The sequence below is a fragment of the Barbus barbus genome, assembly GCF_936440315.1.
Source record: "Barbus barbus genome assembly, chromosome: 32".
Lineage (NCBI taxonomy): Eukaryota > Metazoa > Chordata > Actinopteri > Cypriniformes > Cyprinidae > Barbus > Barbus barbus.
In genome coordinates, this window is record NC_136760.1 from 28,606,465 (window position 1) to 28,627,214 (window position 20,750).

General features: G+C 37.5%; 1 protein-coding gene and 1 pseudogene across 5 annotated transcripts in view; both read left to right on the top strand.

Annotated features, from left to right (window-relative positions):
* LOC306852262 (fumarate hydratase, mitochondrial-like) overlaps positions 1 to 4,042 on the top strand; it is an 8,249-nt pseudogene extending 4,207 nt beyond the window's left edge. Inside the window, exons 7-10 of the transcript XR_013786048.1 lie at positions 39 to 242; positions 959 to 1,086; positions 1,858 to 2,011; positions 3,418 to 4,042. The product of XR_013786048.1 is annotated as a fumarate hydratase, mitochondrial-like (transcript). The remainder of the gene's footprint in view (positions 1 to 38; positions 243 to 958; positions 1,087 to 1,857; positions 2,012 to 3,417) is intronic.
* Positions 4,043 to 7,600: 3,558 nt separating this feature from the next.
* rgs7b (regulator of G protein signaling 7b) overlaps positions 7,601 to 20,750 on the top strand; it is a 51,612-nt gene continuing 38,462 nt past the window's right edge. For 2 of the 4 annotated variants that reach the window (XR_013782556.1, XM_079388665.1), the window contains exons 1-2: positions 7,601 to 7,835; positions 8,970 to 9,071. Coding sequence is in view for 2 of the 4 variants with exons in the window: in XM_079388665.1 (XP_079244791.1) it covers positions 8,994 to 9,071 (78 nt within the window). In the remaining 2 variants the exon portion in view is untranslated. Of the gene's footprint in view, positions 8,082 to 8,969; positions 9,072 to 20,750 lie in introns of all 4 variants that reach the window. The other 2 variants (XM_079388666.1, XR_013782557.1) reach the window with 2 other exon arrangements.

The window sequence follows — 20,750 nt, forward strand, 5'->3', positions numbered from 1 at the left end:
GCATCAGGTTTGTATTCGTTCTGCTTCCTCATCCGCAGGTCTTCCGTTCATCACGGCGGCTAATAAGTTCGAGGCTCTGGCGGCCCACGATGCACTGGTGGAGCTGAGCGGTGCTCTGAACACCATCGCTGTCAGCATGATGAAGATCGCCAACGACATCCGCTTCCTGGGATCCGGACCTCGCTCGGGCCTCGGAGAGCTGATCCTTCCCGAGAACGAGCCTGGCTCCAGCATCATGCCCGGTGAGTGACGCGTCCACTGGCCAATCACAGCCTGAGGCTCACAGGAAGCTGTTCTGGATGCTGCTTGTATCTGTGCAGTGGATAATATGGATGAAGATGATGTATGTATGTATGTATGTATGTATGTATGTATGTATGTATGTGTGTGTGTGTGTGTGTGTGTGAGACGTTCACCTCTGACCTTTAGCTCTGGACTTGTGTTTCTGGTCTATTTTTGGGGGCTCTGATGTCCTTGACCTCTGAAAAATGCAACACACACACACTCTCACTTAAACTTGTGTGTGTGCGCGCGAGTGTAAGTGAGTGTTTGTGTGTGTGTGTGTGTGTGTGTGTGTGAGTGAGTGTCTGTGTGAGTGTGTGTATGTGTCTGTGTGTGTGTGTGTATGTGTGTGTGTGTATGTGTGTTTTTGTGACATATGAGGACATAAATGTGTATAATGAGACAGGTATGACACAGGTATTACAAGGAAAAGGTGATTTATGAGGACATTACACCATGTCTCCACTTTTCAAAACACTTCTAAATCATACAGAGTGAGGTTTTTGGGGGAAAGTATAAATGCAGAAAGTCTCCTGTGAGGACTAAGTTTAGGTGTAGGGTTGGTGTAGGGCAATAGCACACACAGTTTGTTCAGAATAAAAACCATTACGCCTATGGGATGAACCCATTTAGATAGCTAAGTAAACGTGTGTGTGTGTGTGTGTGTGTGTCTCAGGTAAGGTGAACCCCACGCAGTGTGAGGCCATGACTATGGTAGCAGCTCAGGTGATGGGAAACCACGTGGCTGTTACTGTCGGAGGAAGCAACGGACACTTTGAGCTCAACGTGTTCAAGCCGATGATCGTGAGTTTCCAAGTGATTTCTTTAAAGATATACATTTAATCAGTTCATGCATTCCCTGAGAAAAAACAAGCAACAATGTTATTTGTGCAAAGATTTCCAGAAATATTTTTCAATGATGAGACAGAATCAAAAGTTTGGAATCATTAGGATTTTTAAATGTTTTTAAAAAGAGTCTCTTCTGCTCAGCAAGGCTGTGTTTATTTGTGTATATCATAAATACAGTAAGAAATTATGAAATATTTTTACAATTTAAAGTAGCTGTTTTCTATGTGAATATGTGTTAAAGTGTAATGTATTTCTGTGATCTGCAGCTGTATTTTCAGCATCATTACTCCAGTCTTCAGTGTCACATGATCTTCAGAAATCATAATAATATACTGATTTACTGCTCAACAAACATTTCTGATTATTATTAATGTTGAGCACAGTTGTGCTGCACAATATTTTTGTGGAAACCGTGATACACTAGCATTCAAAATGTTTGGGTCAGTGAGATTTAAAAAAAAAAGTAATATTTTTATTCAGCAAGAATGCATTAAATTGATTAAAATTGACTGTAAATCCATTTATAAGTGGAGTAATGATGGTGAAAATTCACCTTTGCATCACAAGAATAAAACATATTTTAAAATATAGTCACATAGATAAGTTATTTTAAACTGTAATAATATTTCACAGTTTTATATATATACACACACACACACACACACACACTCTCTCTCAGACGAGTCGTTCTCAGGGTTTTAATTCTGTGTAATTTGTGTGTTCCAGATTAAGAATGTGCTGAACTCTGCCCGGCTGCTGGGCGATGCTTCGGTCTCGTTCACTAATAACTGTGTGGTCGGAATCGAGGCCAATATAGAGAGAATCAACAAACTGATGAACGAGTCTCTGATGCTGGTCACGGCGCTGAACCCTCACATAGGTAACGACAGCAGAGGGTGCCAGAAACACTTTATTCCTCTTCCTCCAGAGGAGGGTTTGAGCAAATCAGGGGCCAATGTTTCGCATTGCATTTACACAAATAACTACTTCATCTCGATGATTGTGCCAGTGTAGTTTACAATCAGTGATTAAAAAAAACTTTAAATTAAAAATAATATTTTTGCTTGATATTGGCAGCTGTTTGGGGATTTGGGCATATATTACATTACAAAAGTTTTAAAGTTTTATTACATTGTTGTACCCTTCTGTTGATCAGAATAATCCATTTTTTTTTAATCAAAAGTATCCCAATCTTACTAAAAACGTTTTGAACACAAACTGAGGATTTAATCCAGATCAAAACCAAGATTGGATTTTGTGATCTAATCCGAATTCAGAATCCTTTGAACAACCCATTTTCAAGATTTGATCCAATCCGATGGCCAAAATCAGATGCTTTGGGTTGCAGCAGAACCTGCATGTGTATTAAACTCCTCACCTTTCAGTGACAGCTCACTTTTATGAGATCAAAATAGGTCCTCTATGAGATTTGCTTAGATTCAATAAAAAAGTGCTTTTATGAGGCTGGGGGGGGGGGGTCTAGAAACGGTAATATTTGATGTATTTGAGGTCTGAGATGTGGGAATGGTGAAGAGAGAGAGAGCAAACATTTTGCATTTTAAGTCCACATTGCCGTCTAATCAGCCGATATTGTCTTAAATAGCCTGCAAAGCACTTCATCTTTTATAACATGGGATTTTGACCAAATATGTGTCCCTGCAGCACAAAAGCAGTCATGAGTAGCACAGGTATATTTGTAGTAATAGCCAACAATACATTGTATGGATCAAAATTATACATTTCTCTTTTATGATAAAAATCATTAGAATATTAAGACCATGTTCCATGAAGATATTTTGTAAATTTCCTACCATAAATATATCAAAACTTCATTTTTGATTAGTAATATGCATTGCTAAGAACTTCATTTGAACAACTTTAAAGGAGATTTTCATTATATTTTAATATTTTCAAATAGTTGTATCTAATATCTAATAGTTGTACCAAATATTGTCCTATCATAACAAACCATACATCAATGGAAAGATTATTTATTCAGATGATGTATAAATCTCAATTTAAAAACATTGACCCTTATGACTGGTTTTGTGCTCCTGGGTCACAAATATTCAATTTTGATTTGTATGTTGCAACAAATGTTAAATGTTTTCTTTTCGTTTTTTGCGAAAAATTTAAATACCTTAAAGTAACTACAAATGAGCATGTACAGCATGCTATATCCCCCCTTACCTGTTTGCATCTCTGATCACTGAATTGATTTGTTCAGTCGTCTTGTTATTGAAGTGTTTGCCGTTCCTGTGTGTCTGATCTGGTCTTCTCTTTCAGGTTATGATAAAGCTGCCGCTATTGCAAAGACGGCACACAAAGAGGGCTCGACTCTGAAAGCCACGGCCGTCAAGCTGGGCTTCCTGACAGAGGAGCAGTTTGAGCAGTGGGTGCGACCGCAGGACATGCTGGGACCCAAATAGAGCAGAACCACGGGACGCCCGGCTAAAGGTCACGGGAATGATGCCTTTGTACAATAAAACACCCGTTTCAGTCCTGTGCGTCTGAGAATGTGTGGTTTCTCTCCGTCTCTGCACACTTTCAGACAGCGGCTGAGCTCTGAGATCTGTTGTGACTGTTCATCGTGTAACACCAGATCATCAGTAACATCTGCTGATGTGTGCGCTTACATTTATTCATTTGACAGACGCTGTGTTTTAATATTTGATCAGTGTTTGTGCTCCCTGTCGACGCATTGGAAAATCTCACACAAATATATCCATCCCCAAGTCAACAGTACAATAATGGGGAAAATGTTTACTTTTGGTTGTGTGAGTGTAGTTTTCTTTTCTAAATGGCCTCTAAATCATCCTGGTATTATAATGTGTTACATTAAGGCAAAGGTTTATTTACAGTATATAGCATATTTCATACACAGTGATAATTCAAAGTGATTCACAGAATTAAAAAAAGAATTAAAAAGCAAAAATAAAATATTCAAAAAAAAAAAAAAAAGGTTCATCATAAAAAAAAATTAAGAAAATAAAATGCATATGTATAAAAATATCTATCTATACCTATATATATATATATATACTGCTCACAGAAACACATTTACTTGCTTGGTGAATCTCACTAAACCAGTTAAGAAATGAACATAAATAAATTTTGCATGAGGAAAAAGCTTTTTTTTTTTGCATAGTGACAATGTACTTGTCCTTTTCCCCCAATAATCTGTAATATAAAGAAAAAATATATATTTATATTTGATGCATTTCCTTTCATTTCCAAATTTAAGTTTATTACTATTATATAGATGAATATTTTAAAATGAGTTATACTTGCATTTTAATTTTAGTTAAACTTTTTGTATTTTTGTTGTCATTATTAGCATTTGATGTCTTTATAGTTTTATTAATTTTATTTTTAGTTGGTTTCGTTATTTTAGTACATCAAGTTAAACTAAATGAAAATGAGTGTTGCTTTGGCAACTAAAATCTAAAATAAAGTTTCATTTTAGTTAGCACTTATTTTACTTTAGTTTTATACATTAAAGCAAATGACAAACAATGAACTAAACATTCAGCAGCAGTGACTCAAAGAAACAGAGAAATAATAATACAAATAATTACGAAGAATAGAAAGAAGACACATGCAACATTGTCAAATAATACACTCTAGGTTCCTTACTGATCCGTTCATATTCAGTGCATGCAGACACATAGAAACAGGTGTCCACCTTTGAATACAAACATCCAGTTTCAGCTGGAGTTGGGCAGTCATATATCCAATTCTATTATTAGATTCAAGTTTTTCTGTCCACTGGGCCATTTTAGGAGGGTGTGGCTTCATCCAATTAATTGTTCTGGTTTTTCCTGCACTTAATAAGAGTATATGCAATATATATCTCTGGTTTTTACTACATAAATGCTGGGGTATCCCTTCAAGCAAGAAAAACAAGAGAGTAAAAGGCAAGTCTAGATGCAGAATCTTCATAATCTCAACCTTTACAAAATGCAAATAATTTCAGACATTCCCAAAATACAATAAGCATTTATTATTGTATTTGATTTTGAACGTCTCAGAAACAGGCTGGTGTGATGTGAGCAGGTTTCCTCTGTGAAGCACTGATGAAGATGATGATGATGCTCACAGAAGTGGATCTTCCTGAACTCATCTCTGGCATTTCACCTGCTCTGCTGCTTCCTGACTGGCATGTTAATGTCTGTGTGAGTTCATTCCCAGCATGCCGTGGTGCGGCGGGGGTCAGAGCGGCATATGGTCACGACAGGAGAGAAGCTCCTTCAGGAGACGCAGGCGAGAGGCGAGTGACATGTGGCGGCTCCGCAGGCTCCAGATCAGTGTGTAATGAGACACAGCCCCATTGTGACAACATGCCCCACTATAGCTCAACATTTGTTCAAAAGGCTGTATATTTTTATTGTACCATAAAGATATGGTTTTATTGTAGTCAAGACCTTTAAAAATAAACCCACCCTGAGAAATATTCACTGGAGTAAAAGAGTGACAACTTGCCCCGGTGTGTCTCCTCTACTTATATTTAATGATATCTATCATATATCATCTGCTATTGATTTGTCACTAATAGAATTATGCTTTGTAAGCGACTGCAGGTGCTGATGAGCAGAGATTGAATACACAGACGCCACAGGCAGATATTGACTGACTTCTGCTAATGAGATTCAATCATCTCTTACAGAAAACTAATGAACGTTACCTGAGACGAGCACATGTCAGAGCAGCTAAACATCATCCTGCGGTTTGTGAGTGAAGCTCAACGCTGACCTGTAGTTTCCATATGGAGAGAACTGGAGATAAATGAACATTTATACGCACAGACAGGCCGTTAAAGTTTATTTCTAGAACGGAATCGATCTCTCGCAGCCCTTTAGTGTCCATCTCACATTAGTCAGACGATGCTGTGAGACGTTAAGTATGTTTTAAGGTTTGGTGAGTAGGCTGTTAAGTAAATAAAACTTTACTTACATAACATTTTAAAAATGAGGCTCTGCAGTGAATGGGTGCCGTCGGAATGAGAGTCTGATAAAAACATCCCAATAATCCACACATTATTATGGATTATGGACAGTATTTTAGTTAAAAATGTCTTAATTCTGGATGTGTTTCAGCTTTTGTCTTCTCCAGATGTTAACTGACGGACTGGAGTGGTGTGGATTATTGTGATGTTTTTTATCAGACTCTCATTCTGACGGCACCCATTCACTGCAGAGCATCCATTGCTGAGACACTGATGCAGAGACACATTTATACAAACCTGATGAAGAAACACACTCATCCTAATCTCAGATGATCTGAAGGTGAGCAGATCTGTAGCAGGTTTTCTTTCATTTTTGGGTCACTATTCATTTAAACCCAACACTGATGGACTGTGAGTGAGGAAACCTTTAACATTTCCATCATTTGATGAAACATTAGTGTAATAGCGTGTTTGTCCTGAGTGCTGTAAACATGCAAACTCTGTAACCTTCTCCTCTCAAACCCTGCGGGTGTTCATTATCTGCTGCAGGTTTCTCACCCTTTTATTGCATTAAACAGCCTGATTAGACTGCCTTCTCCTAATATATGACATTAGAGGATTGCTGTTATATTAGCGTGTGTTATATAATACTAAACTATTTAGTCCAGGTCTGTTCTGAGTTATAAATGCTTGTATTTTCTAGCAGTGGTTTTGTATAATATATCAAACATTTAGTTAAGACCTTCTAGAATAATATTGGTGAATTCTGTCTTAAACTAAAACCCAATATGATCAAATGTTTGCTGTTGATTAACAGTTGAACAGAATAAAATCAGACTATAGTCACTATATAATAAAGCGTGATTTCATCTGAAAGGCTGGATTTGTATTTTTCATAAATGTCAAATCGGGGCAAGTTGTCACATGTGTTTTAAATGTTAATTACATTTCCTTTTAGACAAAAACAATGCTATCTGTACCATTTAGCCTACATTTTACAGCTTTATGACTTATTTAGTACTTTATGATAGTTAAACCCCAAAATTCGACTTTCAAAAATAGCATTTTTCATTGGTAGGCTACATAAAGGCAGTTCAAAGTGCTTTAGCAAGGAAAAAATAAAACATATAGCTAAAAGTCAACTTAAATAATTGAACAATGAATAAGGAAAGAAAATAAAACCACAATCAAATTCGTAATACGAAATAATGCAGTGCAATGTACATACATACACTTGAGAATTATTTTACATAGAAGTAGGCCTAAATAAAAGGATTTTTGGAGTACGTTTCACAAGAAAATACTATTTCAGTTTTTGTACTTCAAAAATTCACTGTTATTTGCTGTTTATTTGTAATTGTTTGTGAAATTGTATTGCAATTTCAAGCAATTTGTATACATGTAGATTAAAAAATACTAAATTACACAGTCTAGCGCAGAATAATAACTGTAAATGATCGTATTGTGTTGCACTGGGAAGTCTAATGTAATGAAATGTGTGACGCGGACGCGGCGCGCGCTCTCGTGGACAGCGGGAGCGCGCGTGTGATTGGCCGCGGACCCTGCGCGTTCACGCTCTAGTTGTGAGATTTGCGCGTCGCCGCTCGCTGGAGGAGAGGAAAGCGATAGTTGTCACACCGATGGGCAAATAACTCACCGTTTCCAATGAATAACTGCCCCTTCAGCGCGACCGCCAGCTGACGCACTGCCCTGCGCGAACTCACGCGGACGGAGGAGCGACGCGGCGCGATAGTGCGAGGTAAACGCATGTTTATTCCTTCCTCTCATCCGTCAAAGTGCGTCGCGTCCTCAGGCATCTCCTCCAGGCCGCGCGTCGAGGCGCGTTGTGTGTGCGTGCGTGTGTGCGTGGGTGTGTGTGTGTGTGTGTCTCTCTCTCTCTCTCTCTCTCTCTCTCTCTCTCTCTCTCTCTCTCTCTCTGTGTGTGTGTGTGTGTGGAGGTATTACTGAATGGCTCCATCATCATCATCATCATCACATCGGTGCGGTGAGATTCTTCATCTTCATTCCGTTAAAGTCTTCATCAGGATCTGGTGTTATTATATAGTCATAAAAGCTGTAGAATCTCTTTCTGTCTGTCCTTCAGTCTATCTATCAGTCCATCTATTAAACTGTCTGTCTGTCTGTCTGTGGGAAGTTGTGGCCTAATGGTTAGAGAGTCGGACTCGTAATCCAAAGGTTGTGGGTTCGAGTCCCCGGCCGGCAGGGATTGTAGGTGGGGGGAGTGAATGTCCAGCGCTCTCTCCACCCTCAATACCACGACTGAGGTGCCCTTGAGCAAGACACCGAACCCACAACTGCTCCCCGGGCGCCGCAGCATAAATGCTGCCCACTGCTCCGGGTGTGTGTTCACGGTGTGTGTGTGTGTGTTCACGGTGTGTGTGTGTGTGTTCACTGCTGTGTGTGTGTGTGTGTGTGTGTGTGTGTTCACGGTGTGTGTGTGTGTGTGTGTGTGTGTGTGTGATCACTGCTGTGTGTGTGTGTGTGTTCACTGCTGTGTGTGTGTGTGTGTGTGATCACTGCTGTGTGTGTGTGTGTGTTCACTGCTGTGTGTGTGTGTGTGTGTTCACGGTGTGTGTGTTCACGGTGTGTGTGTGTTCACTGCTGTGTGTGTGTGTGTGTTCACTGCTGTGTGTGTGTGTGTGTGTGTGTGTGATCACTGCTGTGTGTGTGTGTGTGTGTGTGTTCACTGCTGTGTGTGTGCACGATGGATGGGTTAAATGTAGAGCACGAATTCCGAGTATGGGTCACCATCCTTGGCAGTATGTCACTTCACCTTCACTTCACCTTCGTCTGTCTCTCTATCCATCCATTGTTCTCTGGTTCTAGCTGTCTGTCTGTAATCTGTCTCTCTCTCTCTCTGTCTGTGGGTCAGGAGTATCCGTTGCTCTGCTACAGTATGGCTCAGCCGAGCTCGTGCGCTCAGAGCAGTAACGGTGTGGCCGACGAGTCTCCCAACATGCTGGTCTACAGGAAAGTAAGTGGATCCATCATCTCCTAAAACACCTGCAGACATGAACAGTCCTGCTCACTCAGCATTAGATCGCTCCGATGATTCCATATCGATGCGCACTGATTTAATTTCTGCAGCTGTCGGTCTATTTGATGCTCAGTCAGGACGTGTGTGTTGATGTTTCATGAACCGTTTGACACCATGAGTTTTCACCAGTGTTCAGTGACGATAAAGCAGGACTAAAGCTGCTCAATCTACTTCAGTTTGAAGCTGTTTGTGTTTTATAATAACTTCATGCATCATGCAATGAAATGTAAGAATGACTCTTCATTAGTAACAGGCTTCATCTCAGTGTGCTTTGAACTCGGTGTGGTTTTGAAACATGAAGAGCTGGAGTTTGTAGGTGTGATTTCAGATGTGTAGATGTTGCATTGATGTCTCACTCAGAGCTGCTCTCATCCTCACAGATGGACATGAAACCGTGTTTGAGCTGAGAGACTCTGACAGCTGCCATGTTTCACGATGGTGTGTTACTATACTGCTAGTTGTGCTCCACTCAGTGCTTGAATTGAGGGGGGGCTGGGGGGGTCCCGGACCTCCCATAAGCATTGGGACCCACCCATAATGCCCCAAAAAATATACTTGGGGGGGGGGGGGGGGGTCCCCTGGTATTTCAATAAAACTATAATACTTGAAACATGAAACTTGTGAAAATAATTTCAAATATCAGTATTCAATCTGTGAAATGTGAACTGACCACACAGAATATGAAGAATAGGCTATCAAAAACTTTAGGAGTCAGCTGTCCACGGCAGTCCTGCAGCGCGACACACTCAGGAAAAGATCATCTGATTATCGTTATCAATAAAATCCCAGAAAATATCGAGATATCATATTTTGTCTATATCGCACACCCCTTGGTTAGATATTTAATCATTTTTTGCTTAGTGATTGTTTGGTACACATAATTCACTGATCATCATAAAATAAGCTTTTATCTTAGAATTAGGTTTTCTCAACGATAACGAGGACAAGACAAAAAATCTGAATCATATCTATATAAGGGGTCTGGTTAGGGGGACCCCAAGAGCTTTGACACAATTCAAACACTGGTTCCACTAATTTGTTCGGAAGTGTGACAGTTCCAGAGAGTGGATGTATCGGATAACATCAAGTTTTGGTGTCTTTTTGAATTATTTTTATTGATTAACTCTTGTGCTGTGCTGAATATCCTTACCTGATTTAGTGTTCCTGATAAAAAATGACTGGCTTTTAAAAAATTGCTTGTAAATCTCTCATTATGCTGTATTATCACCAGATCTTGGATTCAGTATTTTTACAGGTTTTGTATTTCTTTTTGGAGCTGATTGATCATAGGCCTCATCGATCTGAGCTTATGCACCATTTTTGGTGTGAATTTTGAGACTAATTTTGTCAATATTCACTTAAAAAGTGAGGTGGATGAGCTCAAATCAATGAGGATTTTTTTGGTAAGTTGTTAAGTAGCTTTACTCAAATTAAATGGTAAAATGCTCATTAAGTGACTCTCAGAGCATTTCTGGAGATGTTCATGTATTTATGTCCTCATTTAGTGAGACGACTAGTGTGTGTAGTAAACGAAACGAACACAGGATTTATATTCACAGATACTAGTCCATATCACAATTTGATTGAAGTGTAATGACCTACTTTTGATTAATTAATTCAATTTTGACATTCTGTGAAATTCCGCGTGATACATCAAATTCTGCTTTTATGACTGGATTCCACGATTCCGTCTGCGTTTTCTGCATCGCGGACATCATAGGGCCCTAAGTTTAACCGTGTGTTCATTGCACCGGTCGAAGCTTTAGGTCTCTAACTGGTAGAGCAGGCTGATATTTGGGCTCTTGTGAAGTGTGCTAATGGCTCATCACTGACGCATGTGTGGGCGAGCGCCTCGTCTGCGTTGCCATGTTTGTAGGTGGTTTTGTAAGTACGCTGGTGTGTGTATTTCTGGTTTGCTTTGCCATGCAGAAAAGTGAAACTTTGAGCATCAGGCTAGCACTGGTTCTGAACTCATTTCCACTGCAGCCGTGTTGATGCTGTCATTCAGATCTGTCAGAGATGACAGTGAAATGGTCCTTATGCACAAACATCACAACAGTGGCCTCAAATGTATTTGCACGCTTAAAATTGTGTGAATGTCCTTGCATGAGAAAAAAGATCAAAATCAAGCCGTTTATTGTAAAGAAAGATGCACAGAAACACTTGGGTTTGTTTGGGGTTTAGATGCTGAATCAATAGATGATGAAGATGAAGACAGTATTGTGTGTTTGTGGTTAGTTAGTGAGTCATGTTGATAGTTCATGTGATTCTGTGTGAACCTGAGCAGAACTGACTTCATACATCCATTAAAAATTACCTAAATTAACTAAGTTAAATGGTTTTGAGAAAATTGTGAGATACAAAAGTGCAGTTCTGAGGGAAAAAGTCAAAATTGTGAGATGTAAACTTAGAATTATGAGTTTATAACTTGCAATTGCGAGAGATAGACTCACAGTTCTGAGAACAAACGTCAGAATCACGAGATGTAAAGTCAGAATTGCGAGGCGTAAACTTATGATTGTGAAGCGTAAACTTTGAATTGTGAGGCGTAACTTAGAATTGTGAGGCATAAACTTTGAATTGTGAGAATGTAAAGTCAGAATTGAGAGGCGTAAACTTATGATTGCGAGGTGTAAACTTTGAATTGTGAGAATGTAAAGTCAGAATTGAGAGGCGTAAACTTATGATTGCGAGGTGTAAACTTAGAATTGTGAGAATGTAAAGTCAGAATTGAGAGGCGTAAACTTATGATTGCGAGGTGTAAACTTAGAATTGTGAGAATGTAAAGTCAGAATTGAGAGGCGTAAACTTATGATTGCGAGGTGTAAACTTAGAATTGTGAGAATGTAAAGTCAGAATTGAGAGGCGTAAACTTATTGTGTGGTGTAAACTTCAGTGTTTCCCACACATAGACGAATCTGTGGCGGTGCGCCACAGATTAAATTCCGACCGCCACAGATTCAACACCGACCAAAAAAAAAAAAAATCAATACCTACCGTCACATATTGCGTTTCGTTATTCTTTTGTACGCTATTTAAAACACGCAGCGAATTCGTTTCCCTGCTCTCTCTTCATCTCTCTGTCACTCACGCGTCTCTCCCTCACACACACGCACACACACAGTCCCTCCCCTCCGTGCACACCACATCTGTCTGGATCGTCTGTGGAGAGAAGACGGCTGGCGAAAGGTTGGTATCTCGTGAACACTTTTAACACACAATCACAGATTAAAAAGTGCTATAAAATATTTTATATTCTGAATACAATAGTTTCAGTGTGTTGATGTTACTGTAAGTCCCGACCCTTAGATTGCGCCTTCTTTAGAAAGTTAACTAGTCGCAAGTTTGCGGTAAAATGTAGGCTAGCAGCCTAGTTGGGTTGTCGAGGTCAAAACACTATATGTAGCAGCTGTGAATCAAATAAACGTGTTATAAATTATGTCGTTTCTTTACTCTTACACCGAATGTTGTCCTTTAGGGGATCCAATCGTATCCCCTATCCAATCGTTCTTTTCATCTGCAGCCCCCCCCCCCCCGGGCTGACCACCACACATTGCCTTCAAACCTGTGGGAAACACTGAACTTAGAATTGTGTTAAACTGTACTTGTTTACCAGCACCTGACAGTTTTAACAGTTTAAGTTAAACTGTACTTGTTTACCAGCACCTGAGTGCATAATTTTCACATTTGTATGAGTGTATGTCGTTGCTCAAAGAGTGTAGCTGCTGTGAGTGAAGGTTGATTGAGTTTGTGTTTATGATGCATGTGCACACACATTATGATGAATACGTCCATCCAGAACAGTGAGGGAAAGCTGCACATCATCTCTATTCTCATCATCATATTTATTTACTGCACAGCAAGAGTTTCACAAAATCACTTTTATGTAACTCTATCTGTCATTTATGAGGCGTTACTAGTAACCAGCTGTTAAATAGTCCTTTTACAGTGCTTTTGGTGCAAACTTCTCATGACTGTTTTTATTTTCTGTTAACTTTAGACACATGAGTTCTGCCTGATCTACATGGAAAGATATAGATTTCCCCAGAGAAAATTAATCAGAAAAACATGCATGTTTTATGGACCATCTTGGACCATCAATGATTGAGTCATATTAGATATATGACTCAATCATTACTCAAACTCAACTACACATTCATGCTCAAGTCAGTAATGTCTTAAGGTTTATCTATAGTACTACAAATGTGTACATGGTACTGACTGCAAATCACTAGTTGTTTTGGCAGAATTCGAGTCAGTTATAAACAGAATAAGGACTGCATCGTGTAAATATGTGGGTTTCTAGTCGATTAGTGAGGTTGCATGGCTTATGCAGATTTTTCCTTTTCCAAGCTTGAATATTTGATGTTTTAAGGGGTATGAATTTAGAGACTGAGCTTCACAGGGGTTTTAGCCGTTTCCACATGCTGACCATCTGATGCTAAACCTTCCCGAGACACTCCAACTCTATATTCATCCTCTTAAGCACTTCTGGAACTGATTCTCAGCTGCTTTTGCTTCAGGACAGATTTCACTTTTCATATCATATAACTGGCCCAAATTTATACTGTACAAAAGTGAACAAAAATGTTTTAGATGTTAAAATGATTTGTTTGAGGATGTTGGCATGAAACTAAAACCATAAAACAATTTTTGTTACTTGAAATAAAATAAACTTTAACTGAAATAATAATAATAATTATATATGTGTGTGTGTATGTATGTGTATATATATATATATATATATATATATATATATATATATATATATATATACATTTTCTATTTTTATTTAGTTTATCTTGATGTACTTAAATAACTGCAACCAAAACTGTAATAAATATAATGAAAATTATAATATAAAAACTAAATGTAATAAAAATATAAAAAACACACAAGAAAAATACTAAAATATGTATACTAAAACTTTAACTAAAATTAAAATGAAAACAGAAAATATAAAAATAAAACCAAAGTAAAACCAAAACCATAAAGTCAAAATATTATTAAAAAGCTATCTCAATGATACTGAAATAACACTGGTTCATAATGGCATCTGTGTAACAAGTGACAGATGAATTAGCTGAACTTCAGCTAAAGTTAAACTATATTCATGATTTGTTGTTGCATTTTATTATTGTGACCTACCAGTTTACTGTAATAAAATTAATAATAATATGATCAGTAAATCATGGCAACTTAAGTTTTTACATTACTTTAACTCATTAAAATACGTTTTTTAAATAAGTTATATGAAATTCAGCTTGATGTTTTAATATCAGTTGATATTACTTGTATATAATGACTTGTATATAACTTGTTTAGCGACTGAATTTAAGTTTTTAAGTTGCAATAGGTGGAACGTTTTTACAATGTTGAGAACCGCTGATACAAATGATGACTTTTAGAGTTTAAAGGCACAGTGATGAAAGTGTCTAGTGGAAATGACCCTAAATTAGTCTAATTATGCAGGGCTTCAGACAAGTCTCATTAGAGACAGATCTCTCTTTCTGTTGTGCTTTTCTCCAAACCGTGTGAGGCGACTGGGCTAAACTCTCTTATCCGACCCGTTTTCTCGTGCATTTGTTGTTTCTAGAGATGTAGTTTATCTCTGCTCTATATTCAGAGATCTGCGCTCTCAATCTGTGTTTCAGTAGAGCCTCGGGTTTGCATTTAGTTGTTTCATTTAGAAATGTCAGTAATTGGCTTTTTAAAAAGATTCCTTAATGTTAGATTTTCTATCAAATATCAAACTGAAAGAGCTTATATAATTGCTGTATTTTTGTAAAAAAATAATTTTCTCCATTTATTGAAGTTGTATCGCTATTATGATTATTTTAATTTCTGCTATCTGATTTTGACATGAAAATAGCATTTGCTGCTATTGCATTAAATAATAAATAAATAAATTGATTGATTGTTTGATTGATTGTTTAAAAATTCTGCCATAATCTACCCATCTTCATGTCTTTAACTCATATGTCATGAAGTTTTATTGCTATTATGATTATTTTTATTTCTTCTACTCCGAATTTGACATGAAAACAGCGTTTGCTGCTGATATGGCATTAAGAAATAAGTAAATAAATTAATGAAATAATTCAAATCTGCCATCATCCACGGTCTTAAAACTTGCATGTGTTTGTACCTGTCAAACAAAATGCTGAACCTGCTCTTTTCCATGTGTCAGAAAAGCTCGATGAGCGATGTGAGTTCAGCTTCAATGTATTAATATGTATGTGTTGCGTTGGGATTTGAGCCAAAACCCCAGAACCACTAGACTTAAATACGACAGGCTAAAGTGTTTAATAAGAGATTTTGCCCGAGGACCTGCCTGTCGCCGGATCTGTTCATGAAGACCGTGAGAGAGCGATGGCTTTCCTCTGGGATTCACTTAGTTGCCATTTAATAAACACATTCCCCCGAGTGACTTACAGAAGCTATTTACAGCCGCTCTGGAGCTCTGCGATCATTTCTGCTGACCTTATTCTACAACAGCTCACTTCTGTGTGACGGCACAGACTCCAGAAACCTTTCTGATGATGATTATCAATGATGAAAACACTTGTGCTGCTTAATATTTATGCAGAAACCATGATATACTACCATTCATATCTTTGTGTTTTTAACATTTATAATGTAACAAAAGATGTCTATTTCAAATAAATGCTGTTCTTTTGATCTGATCTAATAAACACGTTGTTGGTTTAGATGCACTGATAAGTTTGTTTAGCTCTTCCTGTCCTATAGTTGTAAAGCACTGCAGTTTTTCTTTGGGTGCGATGAATGAAGCTGAAATACTAGACGCAGTAGAATCTACATTTGATATTGTATTTCTGATGTTATCTATTTTAACAGTAAAGAAATTCATAAAGTCATGACTATTAAACTGTGAGGGAATATTTAGATCGAGTGGCGTCTGTTTATTAGTTAATCTAGCCACTGTGCTAAATAAGAACCTTGGATTGTTTTGGTTATTATCTATGAGTTTGTGGATATGCTCTGCCCTGCAGCTTTTAGAGCCGGTCTATAGCTGGACATACTGTTTTTCCACGCAATTCTAAACACTTCTAAGTTAGTTTTTCTCCATTTGTGCTCAAGATTACGAGTTTCTTTCTTGAGAGAATGGGTATAACTGTTGTACCATGGCGCAGTACGCTTTTCTCTAACCTTTTTCAGTTTGAGGGGGGCAACAGCTTCTAATGTATTAGAGAAGATAGTGCCCATGTTGCTAGTCATTTCGTCTAGTTCATGTGTATTTATGGGTACACAGAGCAGTTGAGATAAATCAGGCAGGTTATTTGTGAATCTGTCTTTGGTGGCTGGAACAATAGTTCTGCCCGGACGATAACGCGGAGCCATATAACTAATATCAGTAATACGCAGCATGCACGATACAAGGAAATGATCAGTAACATCATCACTTTGAGGTACGATATCTATATCAGTAAGATCAAGTCCATGCGATATAATTAAATCTCACCTGCAATCTGCCAAAGACACAAATCCGCCATTTAAGCAAGTAACAGTGAAACAATGGTAATGTGTGTGAATAGAGTATTAGCAAACTAAGCGAGATTAGCGGTAGCCACGCTGCCGATGCTAATGGGCTATAAGCTAATAGCAGACTTGAGAAATCAAAATAAAACTAGTGATAACAAGGCGCTCTGATTGGTTTTGTTTTAGAATGCTATAGTGGATATATTCACACGTTATAGAAACTAAAATTAAAGTGTATAACAGGGGTGTCCAAACTACGGCCCGCGGGCCATCTGCAGCTGCTATCACTCCTGTGGCGGCCGCGAGGGATCTTTAAAAACATGATACGAATCTGCAGAGGTGGGCAAACTACAGGCGTTTTCATCCAGTCCGTGATGCAGATGTTCCAATATGCAATATCAGTAAAATCCAATAGATGGCATGGCGCTGTAGCCTGTAGTGCAGTATATAACCCCTGATTTACACCGTCCTACCGCTATAAAATAGTTTTAAGATAGAAAATAGACGATAAAGAAATCAAATCGTGGCATAACATTACATTCGAATGAATCAATAAAATCAGAAAAATCTCCCTGCTGTAGTTCAGAGTCTGCCGAGCAGCGCTGGAAAATGCTGATTGATTTTCAGAGATTGAATTCATTATAATTAAATAGATAGCAGGCTGACCCAGACCTCTTCTTAGATTCGTATCAGGTGTTAATGGATTGGAAAAACGGCCGTAGATCAGTTTAGAGCGTTAATCTGCACTGCATGAGTTTAAATGCATCTTCTGGTTTATATCAGAGATTCAGCCGAGCACCGTCCCTTCATCTGACTCAAAACTGGACAGAAAACCCCAAACAGCAGCTCCTGTGAGGAAGCGGTTCAGATTAGTGGCTTCTAATCTATGAAAGATATTCAGAGTTTAGTGCACTTAATTACAAATAAAGCAGATCTGTTAAATAATTAAATATTATTAGTACTTTAAAATGTATCTTTCTGATGACGTTCTGATGACTACAACCGTGTCATATTTTGGTGTTTTGTTTTACTTGCATACTGTTGAAACTGGATGCTTTAACTTTAACTAAATTACATTTCATTGGAAATAAGGGGTTTAAAAGAAATGTGAAATGTATCTTTCCATTAACAAATTTGAGGTCAGCTAAATTTTTTATGTTTTTGAAAGAGTCTCCTGCTCACCAATTAAGGCTGTATTATTTATTTGGTCAAAAATACTGTGAAAATTGTGAAATATTATTATAATGTAAAACAGCTGTTTTCTATGTGAATATGTGTTAAACTGTAATTTATTTCTGTGATCTGCAGCTGTATTTTCAGCATCATTACTCCAGTCTTCAGTGTCACATGATCTTCAGAAATCATAATAATATACTGATTTACTGCTCAACAAACATTTCTGATTATTATCAATGTTGAACACAGTTGTGCTGCACAATATTTTTGTGGAAACTGTGATACATTTTATTTTTCAGGATTCACAGATGAATAAAAAGTTGAAAAGAACAGCATTTATTTGAAATAGAAAACTTTTGTCACATTATAAAAGTCTTTACTGACACTTTTGATCAATTTAATGCATTCTTGATGAATAAAAGTATTAATTTCTGCCATACTGACCCCAAACTTTTGAACGGTCAATTTCTTTATCTTAGTTTTGTTTAGTAAATCTGAAATATTGGATGCATCCTAAACCATATGCCATCCTCTTTAAAGTCTGCAAGAGTAGAATCAGATGTGACCTTCTATATGAATTATTACTTTATGCCCGAAGTAAAAGGACTCTCCACCAATACATCATCTTTCTGACAGTTGTTTCCTTCAGTCGTTTTATTTCTGTGTTTTCTCCTGTTCGAGGGATCAGAGTGATCTGTAGTCTGTGGATGTTTTGCAGGAATGGGAATCACAATCGATTTGTGCGAGTAACATTTCTCCCGATCTCTTTGAGAAGCGCTTAATCAATACCCTCTGCAGGAGGAATAATACATCAAACGAAGGATATTTTTATTGCCACTCCAGCACAAAGACAGCCATGCATATTCAATCAGAGGAGCGCAAGCAGCCAATTATACGCCGTATTAGTGACTAATATTCTTTGATGAAGCAGGTACATGTTGTCTTTGAGCCGATGAAAGAGCAATCGCTGGCCGGAGACAAACGAGCTATATATATATATATATATATATATATATATATATATATATATATATATATATATATATATATATATATAATTATTATAATTTTTTTTCATATTACATACAGTTGACAAAGTTTCTCTTAATTTTACTTGTTTTTTTCTCTTTCCACAAACCACCCCATCGAACACCCCCCCCCCCCCCCCCCCGCCTCCAAAAATATATAAATACATAAATTAAAATAAGATTAAATAAATAAATCTCAAAGTTTTGATAGTACAAACAGTAAGGAAATACTTAACCTCAATGTTAGCTCATTGGGTTTGATTGCGTTATCCATTTAAGTGGTCTTTTAATTTCACTATTAATTTTAGTTTGGGGGAAGAGTTACGCTTTTTCAAAATATGAGATTATAGGAATCCATACTGAATAAAAACGTTTGGTGGATCCTCTAAGAGAATATTTAATTTTCTCCAATTTTAAAAAACTATTTTAAAAGCTTTGGCCATTTTAGAATGGGATAAAGATTTGGGATTAGAGCGGTCAAGGGATGGATCCATAACACAATTTATGTCACCACCAAAAATCAGGAGATGGGAGTTAAGGTCTGGCAACAGAAACAAGCTTATTAATAAAACTCACACCATCCCAGTTAGGGGCATATACGTTAACTAATAAAACAGGGACATGATATAAACTTCCAGAGACAATAACATATCTTCCCTGAGGTTCTGCAATGACAGCAGACGCTGTAAATCAGATGTTTTTGTGTATCAAAATAGCAGTGCCCCTTGCTTTAGAGTTAAAACTAGAGTGAAACATTTGACCCACCCATGATGTTCTAAGCCTAAGATGATCACTTATGCGTCTCTGCTGCTCTCTCTTATATCGCCAAACCGGAACTCATACTTTTATAGTTTTTATTAATATTTTGAATCAGTTTTTCTTTTTATATTTTCCTTTTAATTTAGTTAGTTTTTATTTTGTTGTGTGTTTTTGTCATTTGTAGTAGTGTTTTATGTCTATATATTTTTTGAATATATATTTTTATTTTAGTTTTAGTTATTTTAGTCATAAGTCATGCTGAAGTCCCATAGTCCCATTGTTGTATATTAACGCAGATTAATTCATTTTGTATGCATCATTATGGTTAGGGTTCATGAAACCCTATTAAATAAATTTGTTCTGATAAAATATTTTGTAAGTAGGCACTTAGTAGCAAGTGAAGTAGATTTATACAAGATGTACAGTATATTCCACTTTGTATTGTCTGTAACTTTATTAACTGTTTTGAAATCAACGATTAACCACACTGAATGTAAGTATTACAGACTGAAATGACACGTACGGTCACTATTACAACCAGTCACATAGTGTCAAATGAGGTTACAGGAACACACACACACACACGAGTGAGTAAAAGAGTGTGTGTGTGTGTGAGAGAGATTACTGTGGTGGGACTGTGGGTATCGTCTTGTGTTCTGACATTTACATTTCTCTTCATTCTCAGCGGATTACCCAGCATGCATCACACTTTGCCATCAGGAAAACAGAGAAAGAGAGAAAATGTGAAAAGTGTCAGAAATCCTGAGTCACGCTGAGAGCCGAAGTATCAAATAACTCTCGATCTGGATCTGCAGGATTAGAGTTTAGTGCCACTGTAATGATCGAGTGCTTGATTTGCGGTAAACGCACAGATGACGTTTTGCTTTGAAGCTCGGTTTGGTTTATTTGCTGTTTGAGTTTCAGGGTCCAGGGACGATAGCTGCGTTTACATGCAGCCTAATAATTCATCAATAATCCCACTGATAAATCAATGAGAATCTGCAAACACATCGGTGAAAAATAGGAGACGATTAATCGTTTATAAAACAGATTGTGTTAAGTTCAATATTAATACATCCAGTTGCTGCGTTCTTTGTCAACCATGAATCACTACACTATAGGACACTATACACCTACACTATATATAGGACAA